The sequence below is a fragment of the Octodon degus genome, unplaced genomic scaffold (genome assembly GCF_000260255.1).
Source record: "Octodon degus isolate 3935 unplaced genomic scaffold, OctDeg1.0 scaffold00092, whole genome shotgun sequence".
NCBI classification, from domain to species: domain Eukaryota; kingdom Metazoa; phylum Chordata; class Mammalia; order Rodentia; family Octodontidae; genus Octodon; species Octodon degus.
Genome location: NW_004524668.1, coordinates 3,939,154 through 3,961,498, shown reverse-complemented (window position 1 = coordinate 3,961,498; position 22,345 = coordinate 3,939,154). Strand labels below are relative to the sequence as shown.

Below are 22,345 nucleotides of genomic sequence, written 5' to 3'. Positions count from 1 at the left end.
TATATATATATAGTTTGGGACAGGGTCTTGCTATGTGTAACCCAGCTAGGCTTGCATTTGCAATGCTCCTGCCTCAGCTTCCTAAGCATCTGGGATTACAGGTGTGTACCACCTGTCCAGACCAGAGACCAATCTTGACTTCTGTCTCCAGGGAGGCCAACACCTGTCTGGTAGGGATGGGGTGCAAATGGCCTGGGCCAGGCAGGCCAGCGGCACCAGGGAACACTCACGGCAGTTGGCCTCATCAGTGCGGTCTTCACAATCGAAGTCGCCGTCACAACGCCACAACTTGAGGGCACAGTGTCCATTTCCACAGGGGAACTCGTTGGGCTCACAGGGTGGGGGTGGCCCTGTAGGACAAAGTGGTGCTCAGCAGCAGCTTCCTTGGCCAGCACCTGACACAGTTCCCACAGCCTCTGCCTGTGGCTCACCACAGCCCAGCTCATCGCTGCCGTCCTTGCAGTCTTCCTGACCGTCACAGAGGTAGTCTCTGGGAATGCAGTGGCCACTGTGGCATGCGGCCTCGTGGGGCTCACAGGGCACACGTGTGGCCAGATGGGGAAGCAGAGTCTGGAGACGGTGGGTATATGTTGGCCACTGTGTGGTGGTTGCCTCTGGTAGCCTGTGTGTTAAAGGCGATGTCTCCACAACTACCGATGGCACGGAGCTGACCTCAGGGACCGGCTCCTCTGTGGACAAAGGGTGCCAGGTGGTTAGCAGAGGACTCTTCACCCCTTGGCCTTGCAGTTCCCAGACTCTCCCTGTGCCCCTCAAGTCTGCTCCCTGCTGCACCCCCTGCCCTGACCCTCCCACCCACTTTTCATGCCCCACCCGCACCCTCAGGCCCCCTGGCCTGTGCTCCCAGACAGCCCCTCACCACAGTTGAGCTCATCAGACATGTCCCTGCAGTCAGGCCGCCGGTCACAGCGGTATTCCAGGGCCACACACTCATTGTAGCTGTGGCAGGCAAACTCAGCCTCGGTGCACACTCTTGGGAACTGGGGTACTGTGAGAGTGGGAGTGGGTCAGAGGTGCAAGTTTGCAGTTGCTGGAGGGTGTGACACAGCACAGGGACCATATGGCTGTGAGGGGACCTCGGGCCTGTGTCAGGCCACTGTAGCAGAAGGTGAGGGTAAGGAGCATTGGGTGGACACGACCAGAGTACACACCAGGCGTAGGACATGTGGCAGTGGCCTCACCCGCCCCTTTCATAGAGCTGTATGCAGTTGACATGCCATATACATGCAACCATCACACCACACACATGCAAGCCACAGCCGGGGCCAGTGAGGACAGAGGAGGAGGGCAGAAGGTGGCCCAGTGATCTGGATTTTGTCCTTCTTTCTCTCCAGCTACTAAATTCTCTGTTCCCCACTGGACCTGGCGAGGCTTCTACTCTCACCTGGGGTCACTGTGACCCCCACAGCAGCTGGCTGAGGTGGGGGGGTCTGTGCTGGAAAGGAAGGTGTGGTCAGCAGCCAGCTACCTGGGACCTGGGAGCTGAGGGCTGAGCCGACCGCCCCACCACCCCCAGCCAGGAGGAGTCCTTGGAAAGTGGAGAAGTCTGGGCACCCAGCAATCTTTAGACCTGGGTCTGGAGAAGCCAACAGAGACCTCTGGGTGCACTAACTGAAGCTTCTATGTGCAGAAGAAAGAAGGTGATGGACCATGAATTCTTTCCTGATTGGGTTAAACTAAGGTAGGGATTCAATTTGTTCAGTTCTGGGGGTCCTGAGTGGAACGCACAGGGTGACATGGTGGAGCCTTCCCACAGAGGGCACTGAAATGGGACAGGGTGAGGATCACCACCCACAAGAATGAATTAGAACCGGCCCAAAGACTCACAGGCTGAAACAAGACAGGGGACAGCGACAAGCAACCTGGGCTGAGCCCGAATACAAAGGCCTGACATCCACTCTGTGCTCAGGAAACCAGGGTTGGTTATGAGTGAATGCAAGTCATTTGCACTTACAAGTACTGTTAGGTGAAGGGACTCGTACGGGCAGGGTATAGGGAGACAGAAGGATTTGGGCCTGGTGTATACTTGCTAGAGGAAGCACTCTCTGCTCTACCTAAGGCCACAGAGATTGGAGGGGAGACTCAGGAGGTCGTGAGCTCCTTCTCCTAGTGGTGTGCAAACCCATGCTAGTAGGACCGCCCACGGTGGAAACCCTGAGAGGAGATGCACACAATTCTGAGAAAGTGAGGCAGTGGTCCCTAGTTCTAGGAGAGGCTCACCTGTGCCCAAGCGTCGGAACTGGAACCCCTGGGGCGAGGTGATATAGGGGCCGATGGAGCCCCCAGAGACGACCATGTGCAGCACCTCCTGAATCTGAGCCCCATCTGCATTCCCTTCTGAGCCCACATCCAGCTCTACGAAGACCCAGCCATCCAGCTCCCTGGGGAGGAGTTGGGCAGGGGGCAGGGAAGGAAGAGGCTTGAATTCTCCGCTCTTTGCTGAGGCCTGGCCTCGCCAGCCTCTCCAGGCCAGCCCAAGCCCCTTGCCTGTCCCCGGGGGAACCCTTCTCACTTGACAAACACCACACTGACGACCTGGTCTCCAGGAATCTTCAAGTACTCCGACTCCAGCTGGCAAGGGACATGGCACATCAGCCACCAGATGCCTCCCCATCTGTGGCCCTGACCCCCCTAATTCCCCATGGTCTTTGAGCCCTTTCATCATACCCTGTCCACCACAGCCTCTGACACAGCTCGGAACTCCCTGGAGCCTGCGTCCTCCAGCCGAGGGCTGTACTCAATAGAGTGTGTGAAATTGACCAGTGCCCGGAAATACACTGTAGGAAAGAGAGAGGTGTCAGCGGCCTGGCATGTGGTAGCCTCAGGCAGCTGGACCAGCGGACAGAAATGGGGGGATGTGCCAGAAAGCCTCCCACATGGGCTGAGACCTGAGGGTCCATAGCTGGGCCACACTGCCCGTGGGGGCTCTGCCCTAGGGTAGCCCAGCAGGCCTGTCTAGGGCTCCACCCTGAGGCCCATCTGGAGCAAGGGGCTTAACTCACATGGAAAATGGCCTGACCTAGAAACCAAGTGATAGCGGAAAAGAGGAGGCACACAACACTCAGAGGAAGGCTGGACAGGAAGGGTGGTCTGCAGAGGAGGCTGGCTGGCCACAGGGACCCTGCAGGTGTGACCAGGTCATGCCTCCGCAGACTTCCCTAGCCACGTCCCACAAGATGCAGCGCTGCCGTCACTTCCTCCATGGAGATGCCTGAGCTGCCTCCTCTGGGCTCCTCAGCCTCTGCCCCCACAATCCCCACAGACCCTGGCAGTTACGCTTGGACATGGACAGGCCAGGGATCTGCACAGGAACCATCATGTGCTGAGTCAGCCACACCTAGGCACTGACCCCGCCCCTCTGAACCTGTTTCCTTCACGGTGAAGGACAGTTGTCAACTGCATTGACCACCCTGGGTGACAGTGAGGAGTAAAGGACATCATGCTCACATGTATGGCTATTCTCAGGCACTGCGTAAGCCCCGTGAATCAGGAGCTGTGCTTTGTCTTCCTCTCTCTCCACCAGACTGTGATTTTCACAAAAGGGGACCTTGGGTGTCAGCCACCCTGAGCCCCAGAGCTCACGCTGTGCCTGGCACACAGCATGCCCTACAGAGTAATGGTGATCAGGTTCCCACCTCCCTGGTGTGGGCACACCCAGACCACTGTTGTGCTGTGGGCACCTACTCTACATGAGGCCATGACATTTCCTGATGTTTGCTATGGTGGGAATCACGAATGTCCACCAAAGGTCCATGGATTGCAGGTTTGGTCTGCATCAGGAGGTGGGGTCTAGTTGGAGAAGTTAGGTCACAGGGGACATGACCTCAAAGAAGACACTGGGACTCTTCTTCCCCCTCTTTGCATCTCAGTTGCCATGAGGTGAGAAGGTCTCTGCCATGTGCTTCTGCCACAGGGCCAAAGCAACAAGGCCAAGTGATCAGGGATGGAAACCTCTGAAACTGCGAACCAAGCAAACCTTTCCTCCTTTTAAGTTGATTATCTCGGGTATTTTGTCATAGCATCATATATACATATGTATGTATGAGCTCTGTATACATACATAAACACACACACACACACACACACATAAACACATGTTCACATAGACATAGCCCAGCACATAGTAGATATTGGAAAAATGATAGCTGAATTAATCCACATCACATATCTGTAGTATATGGAAACTGTGGTGCACATATACAAATATGACCCCAATCATTTTGTGAAAATCTGTTAGGTACAAGATCCTTACTGCATTCAATCTCACAATATTCATGAATTAAAGTATAAATTATAAATGCCAAGTTAACATGAGTTGCAAAGGACCCTTACACAGGTACAAAGTGCCTGTTTAGAGCCCAGCCTGACACAGGACAGGGAGGTGGTGCAAGCCAGTGGTTAAAAGCCCAGCCCCTCGAGTGACAGTGCCACTGACAGAAGCGATCCTGGGCAAGTGTCTGACCTCTCTGAACCCTATGTCCTCAGCTGCGACACAAGGACAACGGCAGGACCATTATTAACCCTGATCTTGAGGGGAAAGCCTGGGGATGGACTTGGCTTTATTTCTTGTCACCTGAGGCAGGCACTGCTGTGTGCCAGGTGGTGTTCGATAGGCAGGGGACAGAGTAGTGTGTCCATAAATGAAAATTTCTCTCCTCATAGGGATTGCCTGCGGCGCAGGGAGAAAGGAAAAGAAAACAAAGGGTCTGAACATATATGGACTACAAAAAACCAACAAGGAGGCAGAGGGCCTATGAAGTGTGGGTGAGCAGGAAGTCCTCTCTTGAAGGGGCTACGAGAAGGAAGGGGCAAAGCCACAGAGCTGTTGAGAGACACGGGTCTGGGCAGAGCAATTATGAAGGCCCTGTGGTAGAAGTGTGTCCTGAGAAATGACAGATGGCAAATGTGGGTGTCAGAGCAGGGAGTCTTTCACTTTACTCTCTGTCTGCCAGGACTCTCTCTCCCTCTGTGACTAAGAGAGCCCTGGGGGGGGGGGGTCTGGGTCCAGGAGAGGGTGTTTATAACCATAGGGACAGGGCTGGGCTCTGGGGTGATGGATGGTGGGGCTCTGTGGGCCACAGCATGTGTAGGAGCCGTGCACTCCACCACAGAGGCCCCTTGTGAACCAGCACAGAGGCCCATTGAGAGTCCCCCCACCCTAGGCCCTGGCCTCAGCCCACGGCTCTGGCGGGTGAGGAGTCCAGGCCTCTGCCCAGGAATGTGGCTGCTCCGGGGAGGGGGCTGGGGCACCACAAAGCCCTTTTCTAGTAGGACCTGGAAGGAGCACAGACCTTCCAGCCCAGGCCTACCCACTTCTCCCAGACCAGCAGGGCAGGTCAGGGCAAGCGCCTGCTCTCCAGCTTGCCCTGCTGCCCTTGGAGGGCCTGGGGGCTGGGGCACACGGCGGGGCTCATGGATTTCAGAAAGTACCGCAGAGCTGAGGCAGCTCAGTGCCTGCCCTGACCAACTATCTTTCACCTGGCCTCTGACCGTACCTGGAGAGCTCATTTGAGACCAGAGGCTGGAGGATGGAGACGAGGGAGGAGAGCAGGCACGTACCCACCTAAACAAGCCCTGCCACTCCAACTCCTCATTGCCTTTCCCTGCTCAGCAGAACTGGTCACACCCTGCACTGTGTCTCCAGCTTGGGATCTCTTTGGGTCCCTAAGTGGCCCAGGGTCAGCCTGCTGTCAGGTGCAGACTCCAGAGCCTTGTTTCCTGAGGGGTACTGCCTTCCCCTACTCCCATCCAGGCCCCTGAGGAGGGACAGCAGGGTCCCAGCCGCAGGATTCCCATCTATAAGGTCAGATGGGGCTGGAGCAGGAGTTGTTCGGGTCCAGATAGCAGGGAGATGACTCTGAGCCTCCTACATGACTCGCGCCCCAGTGCAGCTGGAAGGGAGGCCGTTGACCAGGGGAGACTCCTTGTCACCTAGGGGTGGGCCTGAGCCTGCGGGGGGTGGGAATGGTGGTAAGGTGAAGGGAAATGGAGAGAAGCACGGACACTAAGACCCAGAGATGAGGGGGCAAAGAAGAATGGGGGGAGAAAGGCAGGCCGGGGGGAGAGAGAAAAAGAGGTAGAGAGGTACAACCACAGCAACTAGGGTGGGCCAGGCAAAAAGAGACGGGACGGCAGGAGAGGTGGCAGGGAGGTGGAAGGGGCCTAGGGAGGGGAGCAGATCACGCTGTCTGGGAAGGCGCTGACACACACAGCCAGGGAGCACAGCCCTGCCTAGGAGAGGCAGGCTGGGCCCATGGCTCAGCATGGCCCTTCCTGGCCAGGGCACAGAAGGTGCCATTCTTGGGTCTACAGTGGGCACAGGCATGCTGGGGATCACGAAGACCTACCTGCTGCCTCCCAGCTAAGGTTCAGCCCAGCCCTGGAGATCTAGACCTTCCTCTTCCCACTGATCAGCCCACTCACAAGACAAGCCGGGGCCCTGGCCTTGGGGCCCTCAGCTGCTGGTCCCATCCCCTCTCTTCCCTCATCCCCGGCCTCCTAGCTGCTTATCAAGACAGGAAGGTTGCAGGACCACTCAGACGGCAGAGGGCATGGCTGCCTGGCGGTCCACGGGAGGGGCCTCGATGCTAGATAGATAGGGAAGACTAGAGCAGAGCCTCTGCAGGCCACTCGAGGAGGTGACAAGTATCCCTAGGACACAGCTGACACTCCCCCTTAGGGGCCTTACCTTGCTCCCAGGCTCCCTGTACCCTGCACAGACAGCCCCAAGGGAAAGCCGAGGCAGAGACTTTCCAAGGGAAAGCCCCAGGGCTGGGGGGTCATGGTTAGAGCCAGGCTACCCCAGGGCCAACCCTCCTGCCAGCACTGGCCTAGTTAGGATGCCCCTGACCCACTAGCTTGAGGGAAGCCCCAGCCCTGAGGACGCCCAGGCTACACTGAATGCCAAGTAGCTCGGGGCTCAGTCCCCATCAGAACTCAGCGACTTGTGTCTACTGCCCCTGGTGCTGTGCTTATGATAAAGGCAGACACAGATCCTGGTCATCCTCAATGTCCACACAACTGTCACTTAGCGTGTAAGAGGCCATCCCTGCTTCTTACCATGCACCACCCAGGACAGACCCAAACAGCCCTCGAGGCCCCCAGCCCAGGAGATGGGCCCTCTGTGGTTCAGAGGCCTGCTGTGGGGCTCAATGGGGCCTGGGGGATGCTCGCAACAACTTACCCATCTGGAAATCCCCGCTGCCCAGGTCCCCGCTGCCCAGGCCATCTGCAAACAAAAGAGAGGCTTTCTTCAGCAATAATACTTGGTGAGTGCCGACTGGGTGTCAGGCACTGCGGAGGCCTCCCACCCAGAAGGGGCAGGGTCAGGTAGGTGCAGAACGGTTACCCTCGAGGAGAGGAGGAGGTTGAGCAGCAGGATGGGGAAGCATCCTGTATTATGCACTGCCAGCCACCTTCCCTGTGGGTCCCAATCCTGGGTTGTAGTGAGGCGCTGGGGCCACCCCAAGGTCATGTGAGGTTTTTTTTTTTTTTTTAATTTTTATTTATTTGTGTGTGTGTGTGTGTGTGTGTGTGTGGCCAGCTCAGCCCACCAGGGGGTGGCCCTGGCTGGCATGTGGTGCTGGGGGATTGAACCGCGGTCCCTGTGCTTTGCTAAGCTCGTTCTAAGTAGGTGCTTTAGACCACTGAGCCATCTCACCAGCCCCCCCCCTTTTTTTAATGTATTTAGTACAGGGTCTACAGGGTCTTGCTATGTAGACTGGACTAGTAGTGATCCTCCTGTTTTCAGCCTCCCAAGCACTGGCATTAAAGACAGGCACCACCACACCTAGTTTCAGCCATCCTGGGGGCAGGGCTGGCACGGCACAGCATGCCCGAGATGGAGCCCCGGTTGCTGGGCCTGCCTAAGCGGGTGCTTTAGTTAGCTGAATTATCTGGCTGGCCCAATAAATCTTTGCTAAAGAAACAAAGAAAAAGAAAGAAAGAAAGAAAGAAAAAGAGTAGAGTTCTCCGCTATGAAATATGCAAACTCCTAGAATTGCTGAAAGAATAAATATTGATTAAATGGTTTGAAGATCAGCTGTCTGTCTCTTGAGAAATCTGCTCTAAAAATCCAAGTATTTTGTTTGTTAAATACAGTGTCTTACTATGTAGGCTAGAGGTACATTTAAACAAAATTTTAAAACTATTCATTTATGGGCTGGTGAGATGGCTCAGTGGTCTAAAGCACCTACTTAGAACAAGCTTAGCAAAGCACAGGGACCACGGTTCGATCCCCCAGCACCACATGCCAGCCAGCCCTGCCCCCTGGTGGCCTGAGCTGGCCACAGACACACACACACACATACACACACACACACACACATTAAAAAAAAAACTATTTATTTATTTATTTATTTATTTGGTATAAGGTCTTGGTATGCAGCTCAGACACATAGTGATCCTTCTATCTCAGCCTCCCCAGCTCTGAGATTACAGGCACATGCCACCACACCCATTCTCAGTTGCTATCTCAGCATGCCCTGGAGGCAGGGACAGCACAGAACCCTGGTCCCTGCCTCTGCCTAAGCAGGCGCTTTAGTCCACTAAGCTATCTGGTCAGTCCTAGGTCACACAACTTTTAAGTAGTGGATGCTAGTCACCAGGACCGGGTGACTAAATTTTAATTAAAAATTTTTAAAAATTTTTTTTCTCAAACACTGAGAACTGAATCCAGGGAGTGGTGAGCTACACTCCCAGCCCTTTTTCTTTCTTTTATTTTTACTTTTAATTTCCATTTATTTGTTACAAGGTCTCGCTACACAGTTCAAACTCATAGTGATCCTCCTGTCTCAGCCTCCTCAGCACTGGAATTATAAGCATGCACCACCATGCCTGTTCGGGGCTGGCATGGCTTGCCTGCGGTTCTGGGGCTGGCACAGCATGCAGTACTGGGAATAGAACTCGGGTCCTTGTGCTTATTAGGCAGGTGCTTAGACTGCTGAGCTGTCTCCCTAGCCCTTCTTTTCTTTTCTTTTTTTTTTTTTTAATTTTTTTAAAAATTTATTTATTTATTTGTGTGTGTGTGTGTGTGTGTGTGTGTGTGTGTGTGTGTGTGTGTGGGCAGTTCAGCCCACCAGGGGGCGGGGCTGGCTGGCATGTGGTGCTGGGGGATTGAACCGCGGTCCCTGTGCTTTGCTAAGCTTGTTCTAAGTAGGTGCTTTAGACCACTGAGCCATCTCACCAGCCCCACCTAGCCCTTATTTTCTATTTTGGCACAGGGTCTTACTAAATTGTCTATGCTAGCCTCGAATTTGTGAACCTTCTTCCTCAACCTCCTGAGTAGATGGCACTGTAAGAATTATGGTTCAGATCTGAAACGTCTCAGGTGCACAGAGGTGGGGCCTTCAGCAGGTGATGGGCCCATGAGGGTCCTAACTCCATCTGTGGATCCATCCATTGACAAGATCGCAATGTGACAGTACTGTTGGAGGTGATGGAAACGTAGCAGGTGGGCCTAACAGGATGAAGTAGGTCACGATGGTGTGGCTTGGAAGGCACTATTTTGTCTCAGGTCCTTTCCTCTCCAGCTTCCTCGCTCCTTCGCTGATCCTGGCTGCCTCGAGGGGAGCTGTTTCCCTCCACTGTGCCCTTTTGCCATGAGGGGGCTGCTTTGCTTGCACACACACTTCCTGCCATGAGGCTCTACTTCACCATGGGCCTGGGAACAATGGAGCCTATGACCATGTGAGCCAAAGTAAGTCTCTCTTCCCTTAAGTGGACCGGTGATGTGAGACCAGTATCACAGTCACACACCACCCTGCCTGACACAACCCACTCCTCTGACTCCACCTGCGGTGAACATCATAGGTCTCGTGCAGGGCCAGCCTGAAGAGCCATGATGACCCCACCCTACCCTCCACAGAACCTGCAACTTACCCCCGGACGCATCGTCAGCCAGCAAGTCCTCATCGTCGGAAAGGTAGGAATAGCTCCAGCCAGCCCGGCCTGCTGCCACAGTCTCCGTGTCCTCAGGCAGTGACAGGCCATCATATGCCCTCAGCCCATGAGTCACCTGTGAGGGACAACAGAGGCCATCAAGTCCCATACCCAGCTTCCACCAAGCCAGAGCCCCTTCTCTCACAGGGGTAGAGAGACACCAAGAGTTTCACTTCCAAAAGTTAGTGGCTAAATTAGACTTAGTTTGGTGAAGAGAGCCAGGCTGTTTTTGACTTTCTGACTCAGCTTCCCCAAATCTCATGAGCCTCTGGAGGCCTCAGGCTTCTAAACCTGCAAGTTCTGAATGAAACTTCAAAATAAGGCAGATAAGCAAATAATCACTGTGGCAATGCTGATCCCTTTTTCTTTGGAGAAGGAGAGGGACAGCTAGGAGAGGATGAATGAATGGACAGAAAGACAAGGCATTCAAGGGATGACCTGGGCCAGCAAATACAGGGGCCATAGGCAGGTAGAAGGGGGGCCAGCAGCAGCAGAGGGCACATGGGTGGAAACTGAGGCACGGTGATCTAGGCTGCTGCCTCCAACAGCTCATGCTTTCCACCTCCTCCTGCCTCAGTCTGGCCAACAAGCCGCTGGTCCACAGGGAACACATTCCACTGGGCTGGGCAGTGAACCCTGGTGCTCACAGCCACAGTGACCGGGCCCTCAGGGCAGAGCCCAGTGACTGGGCAGAGGCGTGATGTCAGCTCTGTGTGACCTCAGGCCAACACTGAGCCCCGCACAAGCTTTGCCTGGCACTTGTCCTTAGAGGGGCTGCGGGGCCCTGCATGCAGGCTGGCGCTGCAACACGTGCCTTTCTCAGGTGTGGGTGGACACCCTCGGACAAAGTGGAGATGTTTCTGAAGGAGTTTTCCAGGCAACTTAGATGAAAACAAACACAGGGAAGCCCAAGGGTTCAGGAGGCCACAAGCACCAGGCAGGTCTGGCAACATCCACAGCAACGTGGGCAGCAGCATCCAGATGTCCAGGCACCAGGCCCCGAGGCCTGGCCTGGCCTCCTCCTAGAAGCCCAGCCAGGCCTAGGGAAACAGCCTGGGTTGTGAAAACCAGACCCAGCGGCCACCAGGGCATCAAGGCCACAGGAAGAACCAAACGCAAGAGCCAACTGTCCCACTGCACCGGTCACAGCCCCTCACACTTCTGCCCTTCTCCCATGTACCCGCCATGGTCCCTCTGCAGGGGCATCCATCCTCCGTGTGTATGGCCAACTCCCCCTCACCCTTCAAGACTCAGCTTGATATCAAATTCTTAAGTGCTGAGGTAACAGTGGATGACCTCAGATCACACACTCCCTGAGTCCATTTGGGGGACCTTAGGAGGAAACATCTCACACTAAGTGATAAAAAAAAAAAAAAAAAAAAAAAAAAAATAGCAGTGTCCTGGGCCCAGAGCTAGGCTGGGGTGACCAGGAAGGGGCACAAAGGAAGCCTTTGGGTGCCGATCTGGGTACCTCCCTCTTGTTCTCACTACTGACCTGCACACTTCTAGCACCGCATTGTATTGTGGGTAATCCACAACCCAGGGAAGAGGAGAAACTCTGCCCAGGCTGGGTCTGGTTACTGTGTACCTAGCCTGGAATGAATGGAAGCACCTGGAAGGCAGCGGCTGAGATGGATGCATATCCACCTTCAGTGCCTGTGGCTCAGTCAGTGCTTGGACGTCATCGCCATCAATTCCCTGGCTTCCTGAAAAGAACTTCCTTCAGAGGAATTCTCTTTCTTACGTAATCTGTCCACATCCCCTTCCCAGGCTGTGAACTCTCTTGGGGGCAGAGGCTCCAATCCACTTGGGTAAAACCCAGATTGCCCCCATCTTGCTCTCTGCTGTGACTTGATGACCCCACCCAACAGCCCAGGGGCAGCAGCTCCTGCTCCTTTTCTTCCCACCACACAATTGCCCGTCCCTGTCCTGAGTGGTGGCCATGTCTACCTGTCTGCCTCCAGGGTGTGGCTTAAGAACCTCCAAGGCTGGAGAAACATACCAATTCCCAGGCCTCTTCTCAGAGTCCCTGAGGCAGGCTCTTATCCCAGGTCAGATCATAGTTGTGCAGGCCCAGAGCACTCTGAGAGCCACAAGAGAAGACCTTGACTCAGGCTTCTCCAGCTTTCCCTGACTAGGAGTAGAGGGCAAGGTTCCCACTGGCCGGAGGGTGGGTCCTGAGCAGGCCTTATTGACTTAAAGGGAGTATGAGACTAGGGCTGGCACAGGGGTCCTAACTTAGAGCTCAAGTGGTCTGAGGGAACCAGCTCTATGTCATTGCCACCCCCTTCCCCTCCCCATGCAAGCAAGGCCTTGGAGGCCAAGCACAGGGCAGTTAGATTCCTGGCTCCCACTAGACACTGCTGTCTGGAAAGGAAAACCCCGGTGGTGAGCAAGGTCCGGAACTTTTCCCAGGGAAGTGGGGGAGGCTGGAACTGGACAGGAAATAGCAAAGTGAGATCCAACATGGAAAAAAATGCCAGGAACACACATCTGCAGCGAGAGGGGAAAGAGAATCTGAGCACATGGGGGCCTGGTCAGAAGGCCTCCCAATTCCAGAGACCCCAGGCTGGGGCCTTCAGATGCCAGCCTCCCCTTGCTCGTAACCCTCCCCTCAAGGCTCCAGGATCTGGGGTCAGCTCAGGGTCTGTATAGAGGGCCAAGTCAACCCCAGCAGAGACCTCATGTGTTAAGAGCTGAAGATCAAAAGGTCCCAACAGCTGTATTTCACATTGGAGAGGGGAGAAGGAGCCAGAGGGGAGGGAGAGGGCTCCCAGAAAGAGCAGCGAGGAGCCTGAGACTTGACCATAGAAGGGAACTTGGATCAGACTCGGCAAGTCCAGGATCAAATCAGGGAATAAGAACTGGTGTTCACAGAGCACTTAGTATGGCCTGGGGGATCCTGCCCTGCCTGGGTGGCAGGTGTTCAACCATAAGGAATGGGAGATGTAGCAGATAGCACATCACCTACTAAATGCTGGGACTCGAACCCAGGTCTCAAACTTTCACTCAGCGCTGTCTGATCTCATCACAGTGACGTTTAAGGAATATTTCCTTTTATCTGAGTCAACAAAGACCCTTTGAGGTGGCTGAGCAACTATGAGTGTCCCGTGCACAGTGGAGGGAACTGAGGCCTGGGGTCACTGTGGGGAGGGCCACCCATTTCCAGCCCTCTGCTTAGCAGGAAAGGAGACAGGCTGGAGCTAGACCTCCAGGCTGGCCAGGAGGCTAGAGTAGAGGGCAGTACCAGGAAGCCCAGGGCTGGCCAGGCCCCATCCCCAAACTGACCAGGATGACCTTCCCAGGATGGCTGAGCTGGGGGCAACCAGGGCCCATGTGGCGCGTGCCTCAGGTCCCAAGGAGGGCCATCAGTGGCTCCAAGGTCAGAGCCAGAAATAGAACCCAGGCTTCCTGCCCCCCAGCCCCTGTCCGGCTATGAGGGAGCCAGGCTTCCTCTTGGAGGAACCCAGTACTTTAGGCAGACTTCGCAGCTGGATGGCGGGGCCCCAGAGGAGGGGCTAGAAGGAGACCCGGCCCAGAGAGGAAGGAGCCAAGCTGAGAGGGGATTTTCCAGACCCTGTAGGCTCCTGGGGAGCTGGGAGCGTGGGGGTGGCTGACTCACACAGGGCAAGGCAGAGGTCTGTTGTAACATGCTGGAAACAATTGCTCCAGGCATGAAGGCAGGGTGGCCCCCGATGCCAGGTGGGGCCAGACAGGCAGGGTACCAGACAGGCCTTCTTGGGGGGGGGGACCCACTCCCTGAGGCTGGGGCTGTCCAGGTCCTCCTTGTGAGGGTGAGGATGCACAGGGAGTCGGGATTCCAGTCCTCGTCCTCTAGAGACCTAGGGAACAAGAGACAGAGGCCAACCCCTCCTATCTGGTCTGTGTGAGGGTGCAGAGGGAACCAAGGTTGGCCATCGCAGCTCTCAGCCTGGCAGGGGCAGCTGAGCCATGAGAGGGTACAAAGGTAGGAAAGGTGCGGGGGACAGGAGAGGCACAGGTAGAGATGGGACAGAGGCTTGGAGAACACGAAGGCATTTTTCACCATAGGACTTGAAAAAGGTTGTATTTCTAGGTAAGAATTTCTGGGGTTGCTAGAATCAAAGCTGGTGGCAGATGGCAGCAGTATAAAGAAATGATGTAAGAAGAGAAAGACTTAACTGACTGCGGTGATGCACATCTATAACACCAGTTACCTAGGAGACAGGAAGATTACAAATTCAAGGGCAACCTGAGCCATGTAGTAAGACTCTGTCTCAAGTAAAATAAAAAAGGCTGACGACATATCTCAGTGGTACAGCAGACCTGGGTTCAATCACCAGTTCCCAGCACCACAAAAAAGGTAGGGGGCAAACTCCACTGAGGGCTCTCTCCAAGCCAGGCCCAGGGTGTGTACCACGTGGGCACCTCAATTCCTCCTGCAAGCAGCTGGGGGCCTGACCCTGCCACAGGGACACCAGACCCCTCTGCAAGAAGGAAAATCCAAATAGCTCTGAAAACCAAGTTGTTGAAAAAAATGTTTATAGTGACTTCATTTGGCACCAAGTCCTGTCCTGAATTGGCAGGAGGCTATTCATAGCTCACGGAGGGCACCTGGGCACAGACTCACACTCTGACGGTAGCTCCGTTCATGTTTGTCATCGAGAGCTGCCCCAGACTCCGCTGGGACCGTCTCGTCATGGCTGGCACATGCCCTGCATCACTTTTTTCAAACTTAAAAACTTTTGGGTTCCCAAACACATCTGACCCGAGGGTTTCAAGTCAGGGATCATGACCTTGTGTGTTATGATGTCCATCTTATGGATGAGGAAACTGAGGCTCAGCGAGAGTCATCTTTGTAAATGGGATCAAGCAGGCCAGGAGCTTAGTGTGGTGTCTTGTACATATTAAGTGCTCAGGAAGGGTTAAAATTAGCACAGAGCAGAGCGGTGGGTGTAGCTGAGGGGTACACAGGGACTATAGGCTGTGGGCTCAAGCTTGGCAACACCCCCTTGTAGGAGATGAAAGGAAGGGTGTTGGCCCAAGGCTAGAGGGCAGAAGCCCTGCTGGGTGGGCGACAGAGCTGAGTTCCAAGGCTCCAGCTCTTGGCTGGCTCTGAGGCTGACTGTGGGACCCCCACCTCCAGGGCTCTGCGCCTCTCCAGAGACATTCCTCACATGCTTTGCACAGCCCAGCCCACGCCTGCCCTCACTCTCTCCACATGGCCCAGGCCTGGGGCTCAGCCCCCCACCATCCCCACAGCTGGGCAGGAAGGTCTGAGCACCACTTGGTCCCTGGGGGAGGGGGGGCAGCTGAGCTGCCCAGGGCAAGGCTCCAGGCTTCTGGGGCTGGAGTGAGCTCACCTCGTGGACATCCAGAGACTGTGTGGGGGCGGTAGACAGAGAAGCCCCTGCCTCCCCACCTTCCTCCTCCCTGCATTGGTCATGACCCACCACTCCCAATCTTTAGGGTGCGGCATGCACCCACACAAGTCCCCTCTCTCTGTGCACAAAGATGGAGCCTTATATGTGGGCCACCAAACAAGTGCTCCTCCCTGCTCTGCACCAGCCCAGGCCCCAGTGTCGGAGGTCAAGGTGTCCCGCCCCCAGCCACTCAGTGCCCATCCACAGGCAGCAGACGGCAAAGGGTAAGGAATCTGTCGGGGCAGCACTTTGCTGTGCAAACTGCCAGGGGCGGCAAGCCCGACACAAAGGCCAGAAGGCCTTTAATCCCCTGGCGGTCTGAGAGGGGCGCCGGGCCGGAAAGGAGGTGGCTGTGGCCTCCTCTGGCATGCCCATGTGCCCGTGCCACTCGGGAGACCTGCCAGCTTCTCATACTGGGGCCCCAAGGAAGCAGGGCCCTTGCCAGCCAGGAAGAATATCAATCCCCAAATTAAGGAGAGGGGATGGCATCCAAGTGCCACTGTGTGCCAGGTGGTGCATTAAGGTCTTTATAAGGTTCTTGCATTACTCAAATCCACACCAATGTCCTGAGGTAGATACTGGTGGCAGCCTATCTTACAGTTAAGGAAACAGTGATCAGAGAGGTGATGTCATGTATCTAAGGTCACACAGCTAAGGTAACAGGAACTGTGTTGTGAAACCAGGACTCTGGCTCAGACTCCAAAGCTCTACCAGCTCAGTGGCACAGATGTCAGCAGGCCCCTGAATCTGATATCTGACATCTGCTTTCTGAAAGCTGGGACCAAGATCAGACCTGGAAAATTATACCCAGCCGGGGTCCAGAGAGAACACAGAGCAGTCTGAGGAGGGCCAGGGCTTATAGCAGCATCCTGGGAGCGGGAAGCTGGGTGTGAAGTTCCTTGACCCAGCGCTGCCCTGAGCTCACCACGTGGCCTTGGATGGGTCCTGGCTCCCTTCCTGTCAGCAAACTTGAGTGAGTCCCCACTCTGTGTGCTGGGCGCCCACACCGGTGGCCTCCATTCGTATGCACGTGGCCACCAGGAAGGCGGAGGCTTCTGTTTTGGTCACTGTGGGCGTCTCCACAACAGAGAGCAGGCAGTGAGTAGTCAGCATGCAAAAGATGCAGGAATGAACTTGCCCAGCCACTCTGAGGTAGCAGGAGCAACAGACCAAGTTTAGAAAGAGAAAGTAGAGACTAAGTCTTTGATCACACCCATCACACAGCTCACACCAGTAGAAAGGGCAGAAGCATTACGGGGGCTTGGTTTCCTATTGACAAAAATCGCAGGCCAGCCAAGTAGCTCAGTGGATTAAAGTGCCTGTAAGCAGGCTCAGGGGCTGGGGGTTCAATTCCTTCTATGCCAGCCCCGCCCCCAGGGCGCGCTGAGATGGCAGTTGAGACTGGGCGTGGTGGCACCTGCGCCTGCAATCCCAGCTCTTGGGAGGCTGTAAACAGGTGGATCACTACGAGTCCGATCTAGCAGTGAGACCCTGAACACCATGTAGATCCTTCCCTAAAATGCTCCTTCCTTGTGCCAGGGGATGGTGGAGATGGTCATATGATCCCTGAAAGCTATTCTGGGACCTGTCCCACCAGCCCTCGGGGCTTTGGTCCTCCCAACTGTGAAATGAGAGCAAATCACCCCGCAGGGCTCCTTCCCAGAGAGACAGGGGGTAAGGCCTCCTGAGAAGCATATGGCCAGTGAGCTCTGAAGTCACCTACCTGTCTGTCCCCAGGAGACCTGGGGGGGGTGTCAATGCCCTGGGGCCCCTTTAGTGTAACTGGGGTGAGCACCCAAACTGCTTCTGACCAGGCAGAAGACCAGCTGAGCCTCAGGAGGGTAGACTGATGGAACAGAAAGGGCAGGGCCCTGTGATCAGTCACAGGCTTGCTTCCAGACTCCCTCTGCCACCTTCTGGCTGGGCAGCCTCAGCTTCCTCATCCCCTAAGAGGAAGCAGCAGTCCACCCCATTCGGCACAATTCAGGTCTCTCTGCACTGAGCACTTACTATGCCAAGACAGGGATACAATGGTGAAGCAGGCAGACAGGGAACTCAGAGTTCCTCAGGGGTGGGGGCCCCTCACTAAGCAAGGGATATTGGGAAAGACTGCCCAGGAGAAACAGTGCCCCAGCTGGTCCCAGAAAACAATTTTGTCCAGTGAGGTGGAAGAAAGGGAAATGGTATGCGGTAGGCAGAAGGGAGGGTACGTGTGAGGGGCCGGAGGCAGGAGAGCCCTGGCACCTGTAAGGGGCAGGAGGAAGTGGAGCAGTGGGATGGCTGGAACCCCAGAAGATCAAGGTGGAGCCCACGTGGGCTTTGCCACTCTTAAGTGACAGGTCCTCAGTCGTGAAGTTGCTCCAGGGTTCCCCAGAGTCAGTCCTGTACTTTCCTACAGGCTCCATGACACCCCAAGAATGGGTCTTTCCTGGCAGCTGAACACAAGAGGTGGCATAGGAAGCCACCAGGAAATGGCCCTGCCTCAGCCAAGGGCCGGGATGGACCAAGGCTGATGCCTGATAAGAGCAGTTTCTGGGCTGGGCTACTCGGCAGGAAGGCCCTTGGAGGCAGAATATTATCTGCCCAGCACAGCAGGTGCCAACCACACCTGTGGCACACACGTGGCACCTCCTGCCTGCAGCCTGGCTAGCTTCACAGGTTCTCTGGCTTTGGGCTCCAGCATGCCTATGGGGCTTCTAGGCCACTCGGACCTGGCTGGGCTGCCCATGTCACCAATGAAGCCCCCAGTGCAGTGCCAGACCTATGAGTAAGGTTGGGGAAATGTTCCACAAGTTTTTACTGACGTGGGACACCACTAATAGCAATGACCACTTGCTAAACCAATCAAGTTAGGCCTAACTGCTCCCAATTCACGAAAAGGTAAGAAGAAAAGTCCTATTGTGCCCAACCAAGTTCTGTGATTTGCGTGCACACACAGTCTTCCTGCAGCGTCTTTTGCTACACTCTCTCTAGCCGCTACCTTTAGTCGCTTTCACCTCAGAACTGGAACACATCAGGCCTTTGCCCACCTCAGGGTCTTTGCACCCACATCCCCTGCCTGAGACACTGCCCCCAGGTATTCTGTTAGTCATTCCACCTTTGGCTCAAATGTCACCTTTCAGAGAACTACCCAGACCTCATTCCAGGCTGGAATCTGCCGACCTCTCTCTCACTCCCCTCCTGCCTCCCTGCCCTCTGCTGCATACCATCAGCCATTAGTTCAGTACATTTATGTTTATCTGCTTGTCTTCCCTCCTTCAAGGTAAGTTCTTCGAAGGCAGGAACTTTGTACACTTTGCAGTTTCCCCAGCACTTGGCACATAGTAGATACTCAAAAATATTTGTTCCATGAATGAATGAATGGTGTTTACAACCAAGAAGATGGAAGCTCAGAGAGCTGCCTTGCCCATAGTCCCCATAGTTGCAAGATCCAGGACTTGAACCCAAGGACTATAGCTCCAAACCTGGAAGGAAATTGGCACTACCAGATCCCTCCTCCTGCCATCTCTCTGGCCACCAATGCCAGGGCTTTCCTGCAGGAGGTCCATCCCAGGGTGGGGGTAGGGGACAAGAAGCTTCCATAGTTACTGGAGAGTATGGAGGGGGCAGGGTGCCGTGTTTTGGGGCCTCTGAGGCCAGCAAGTCCAGAGCTCAGCTCCAGGGCCTTTCGTAAGACAGCCAGGTGGCTGGGCCTCTGGGACTCTCCCAGAACTCGCTCCTGTAAGCATGGGCAGCAGGAAAAAAACAGGATGAAGCTGCAGCCTGACAGCTGTGGCCTAAGAGGCTTGCCCCAGGGCTTCCCTCATCTCTTTCCTGGGGGCAGGACAGCCTGGAAACAAGAGGAAGGGCCATTCCTTCTGAAATGGCTCCGTGCCCTTGATTCATGACTAATGTCCATTCCCCAGCACAGGAATAGGCAGGGGGGTGGTACTGCACATGAACACATCAGGGAAGGCCAGTGAAGCACAACTGAGCTGGTCCCCTAAGTCCTAAATGTGTCCATCCTGATGAAGAGAAAAAAAAGGTAACTATCAGTGTTTCCTACACTTGCTTGATTTAGATAGAACCTTTCCTTCACACAAAGAAAGTGCTTAGGACTAGGGTTCCACAGAACACACTTGGAGAACACTTGAGGAAGACTGCTGTGAGTTCAAGGCCAGCCTGGGCTACAAAGTGAGCTCAACACCAGACGGAAATGCATAGAGATACCCTGTCTCAAAAAGATTTTTTTAAAAAGGGGGCAGGGAGGGGATTCATGAAAAAAGAAAACCAAAGGCCTGGAAGATGGAGGAAAAGCTGGCCTGGTGACAGGCCATATCTCTCATCCAATGACTTCTTGTCACTCAAGAAACCCCACACACCTGGTCATTCCTCCCTAGTCATCAGCCTGCCCTCTCAGGTGAGGAGTCCTTTCAGAAGGGACAAAGAAATTGTCCCCATGCCTGTCACCCTCATCTGTCTGCTGGGGCCATCCAAAAGGATTTAAGGCACCTGTCTATGCCAAGCAGAGGAGGGAGTCAAGTGTATAGTGGGCAGCCAGGCTAGCTGGGGCACAGAGGGACACACACAGGGTGGTCCTCTGCTGTGGCTGTGGGACTGTGGAGCTGTTCACCCCTCTAACCTAACATCCAGACTCATCTGTCAGCTGACTAAGTGCACTTAGGTGACAGGTCCTGGCCGTCTGTCCTCAGCAGTCTCAGAACCACTGTGTGTATACGTGCGAAACAGGCAGAGCTTCGTCCCCTCCCCAACCACTCTCTTCAATCAAAAGAAATCCATCATTTTCTGTTTTCTGTTTGGCCTTCTGCACAATGGGTCTGTGTCAGCACCCTGGGTAGCCACGAGGCCGTGAGCCAGTCATTTCCCCTCTTTGTGTCTGTTTCCTATCTGTGAAATGGGCTCGATGATTCACAGTACAAGCATCCTTCTTTATCTGTGGATTCAACCAACCATCGGTTGAAAATTTTTTTGGGGAAAAAATCACATCTAAACTGAACATGTGGGGACCTTTTGTTCTTGTCACTCCCAATACAGTACAACAGCCATATGGCGTTCCACATCCAGACATGATTTAAAGTATGCTGGAGGGTAGCTGTCGGCCATACATAAGAAGGACTTCAGGGAAGGGCCTGCGCATCCTCAGAGGCTGGTACCATGCAACTCCCAGAAGCCATCTCACTGGTACCAGGAGACCACTGCAAAAAAAATGTACCTTGTGGAGTTGTTGAGAAGATCCAATAAAACATAAAACAACCCTCATGGAGGCTGAGGCAGAAAGATGGAAAATTTAAGCTCAGCCTTGGCAACTTAGTGAGATTCTGCCTCATAATAAATAATAAAAGGGCTCAGTGTGAAAGTTCTGGGTTCAACCATCAGTACCACAAAAACAAAAACAAAAACAAATCCCCCAAAACCATAAGACGCCACCAGCAGCACTAGCCCATAGTGAGTACTCACTCCGTTTGCTGTCACTACTGTCAGGTGCACTGGGATAAGTTTTGCTGCTTAGAAGTATGAGAGCCCTTCATTTTGAGGGTCTTGAATGTGCCTTCTGCTTAGACATTTTAATTTGTTGAAATGCTAGACCGTTAAGATTCTAAAATACTAGGCTGTGACTCCCACTAGCAAAAGGAGGGAATCACAAAGTCAGAATAGAGGCCACAGGAGGGACTAGGGAGATAGCTCCAGGGTCTAAGTGCCTGCCTGGCAAGCACAAGGACCTGAGTTCATTCCCTAGTACGGTATGCTGTGGAGACCCTGGAACTCCAAGTGTGCCATGGTGGCACATGCGTGTAATCCCAGAGCTAGGGAGGCTGAGTCAGGAGGATCACTAGGAGTCCAAGCTATATAGTGAGATCCTGTACTAAATTAATAAATAAATAAGAATGAGGCCATGGAAGTCAGGCTTCAGGGCACAGGGAGCAGAAGGGCCCTTACTGTCAGTCACATCATATCTCACCTCCTAGTCCAGTCTATGTAGCTTCCAAAATGCAAGCACAACAGCAAGAGCAGGCTAACTAAACAGACTCAGGTAGGACAGACAGAACAAGTCTCCAGTGACTAGACAGACAGCAGGTGCCAATCTCTGGGACCTGGGAACGGGATGACTGAGTGGGCTCGAAGAAATGAACATGCCTGGCCCCAGATTCCATGACCCACAACAAGCCTGTTGCTTAGAAGACAGAGGCACAACTGCTCCTGATATGCAGGGCAGGGGCTGCACAGAGGGACGATGTCTGCCTAGCCCCCCTCTTTGGCCTGTTAGCGGGGCTGGCCTCTCCTCTGAGCCCACTGGCTATGATCCTCAAAAGCTAAGGCCAGGGGCAGACTAAAGTGATCAAAGATCCCTGGGTCAAAGATTTCAGGGAGACTGGAAGAGATTTGAGGGAGCCCCACCTCCCTCAAGCATCCTTGGTCTGGGCAGGATTACCCGTCACTCCCCAAACTCTAGCACAGCCAGTGCCCAAAATAGCCAGAGTAGGAGAGGATGCCAGGAGCCTCAGGCGGGGCCTGGTGAGGCCTGCCCACAGAAGGGCCCAGCGGGCCAATGTACACGCACAACCCTGGCACACATAGGGGCACCTTCACCCGGGAACCCCCTACCCACGCCCCCCCCCCCCCCCCCCGCAGCTGCACGTTGCTCACGCAGTGCAAAAGCCCAGGCTGCTGCCACACCCGCCGCAGGCTACCTTCCAGCTAGTAGCTGAACTGAGCGGAACAGTTTCACAGAAACATCACCGGCACCTTTTAGGGAAGTGCCCAGACCTCCCTCTCCAGGCCAGGCCAAGACAATGGGGGCTATTCTGGGCTGCCTGGGGTATTTAAAGTTCTGGCAGGGCTGTGTCCCTAGGGACAAAAGACCTTGGCCCCTCTAAGACCTTCCTGAAACTATTACAGCCCAGACTAGCAGCCACGTCCCTGACTCTTCCAACAGGCCCTTGGGGATTCAGCACCACAGGCCCTCCTCCAGAAAGCCCACCTGCTGA

At 54.6% G+C, this 22,345-nt stretch overlaps 1 protein-coding gene across 12 annotated transcripts in view; it reads right to left on the bottom strand.

Moving 5' to 3' along the window:
* Hspg2 (heparan sulfate proteoglycan 2) overlaps positions 1-22,345 on the bottom strand; it is a 99,869-nt gene that overhangs the window by 57,343 nt on the left and 20,181 nt on the right. For 7 of the 12 annotated variants that reach the window (XM_023722506.1, XM_023722509.1, XM_023722508.1 and 4 more), the window contains exons 2-10: positions 9,898-10,033; positions 7,202-7,246; positions 2,686-2,795; positions 2,531-2,589; positions 2,239-2,399; positions 1,403-1,453; positions 878-1,006; positions 432-689; positions 231-350 (exon numbers count right to left, since the gene is read on the bottom strand). In XM_023722506.1, the coding sequence (XP_023578274.1) occupies positions 231-350; positions 432-689; positions 878-1,006; positions 1,403-1,453; positions 2,239-2,399; positions 2,531-2,589; positions 2,686-2,795; positions 7,202-7,246; positions 9,898-10,033 (1,069 nt within the window). The remainder of the gene's footprint in view (positions 1-230; positions 351-431; positions 690-877; positions 1,007-1,402; positions 1,454-2,238; positions 2,400-2,530; positions 2,590-2,685; positions 2,796-7,201; positions 7,247-9,897; positions 10,034-22,345) is intronic. The other 5 variants (XM_023722510.1, XM_023722513.1, XM_023722516.1 and 2 more) reach the window with 1 other exon arrangement.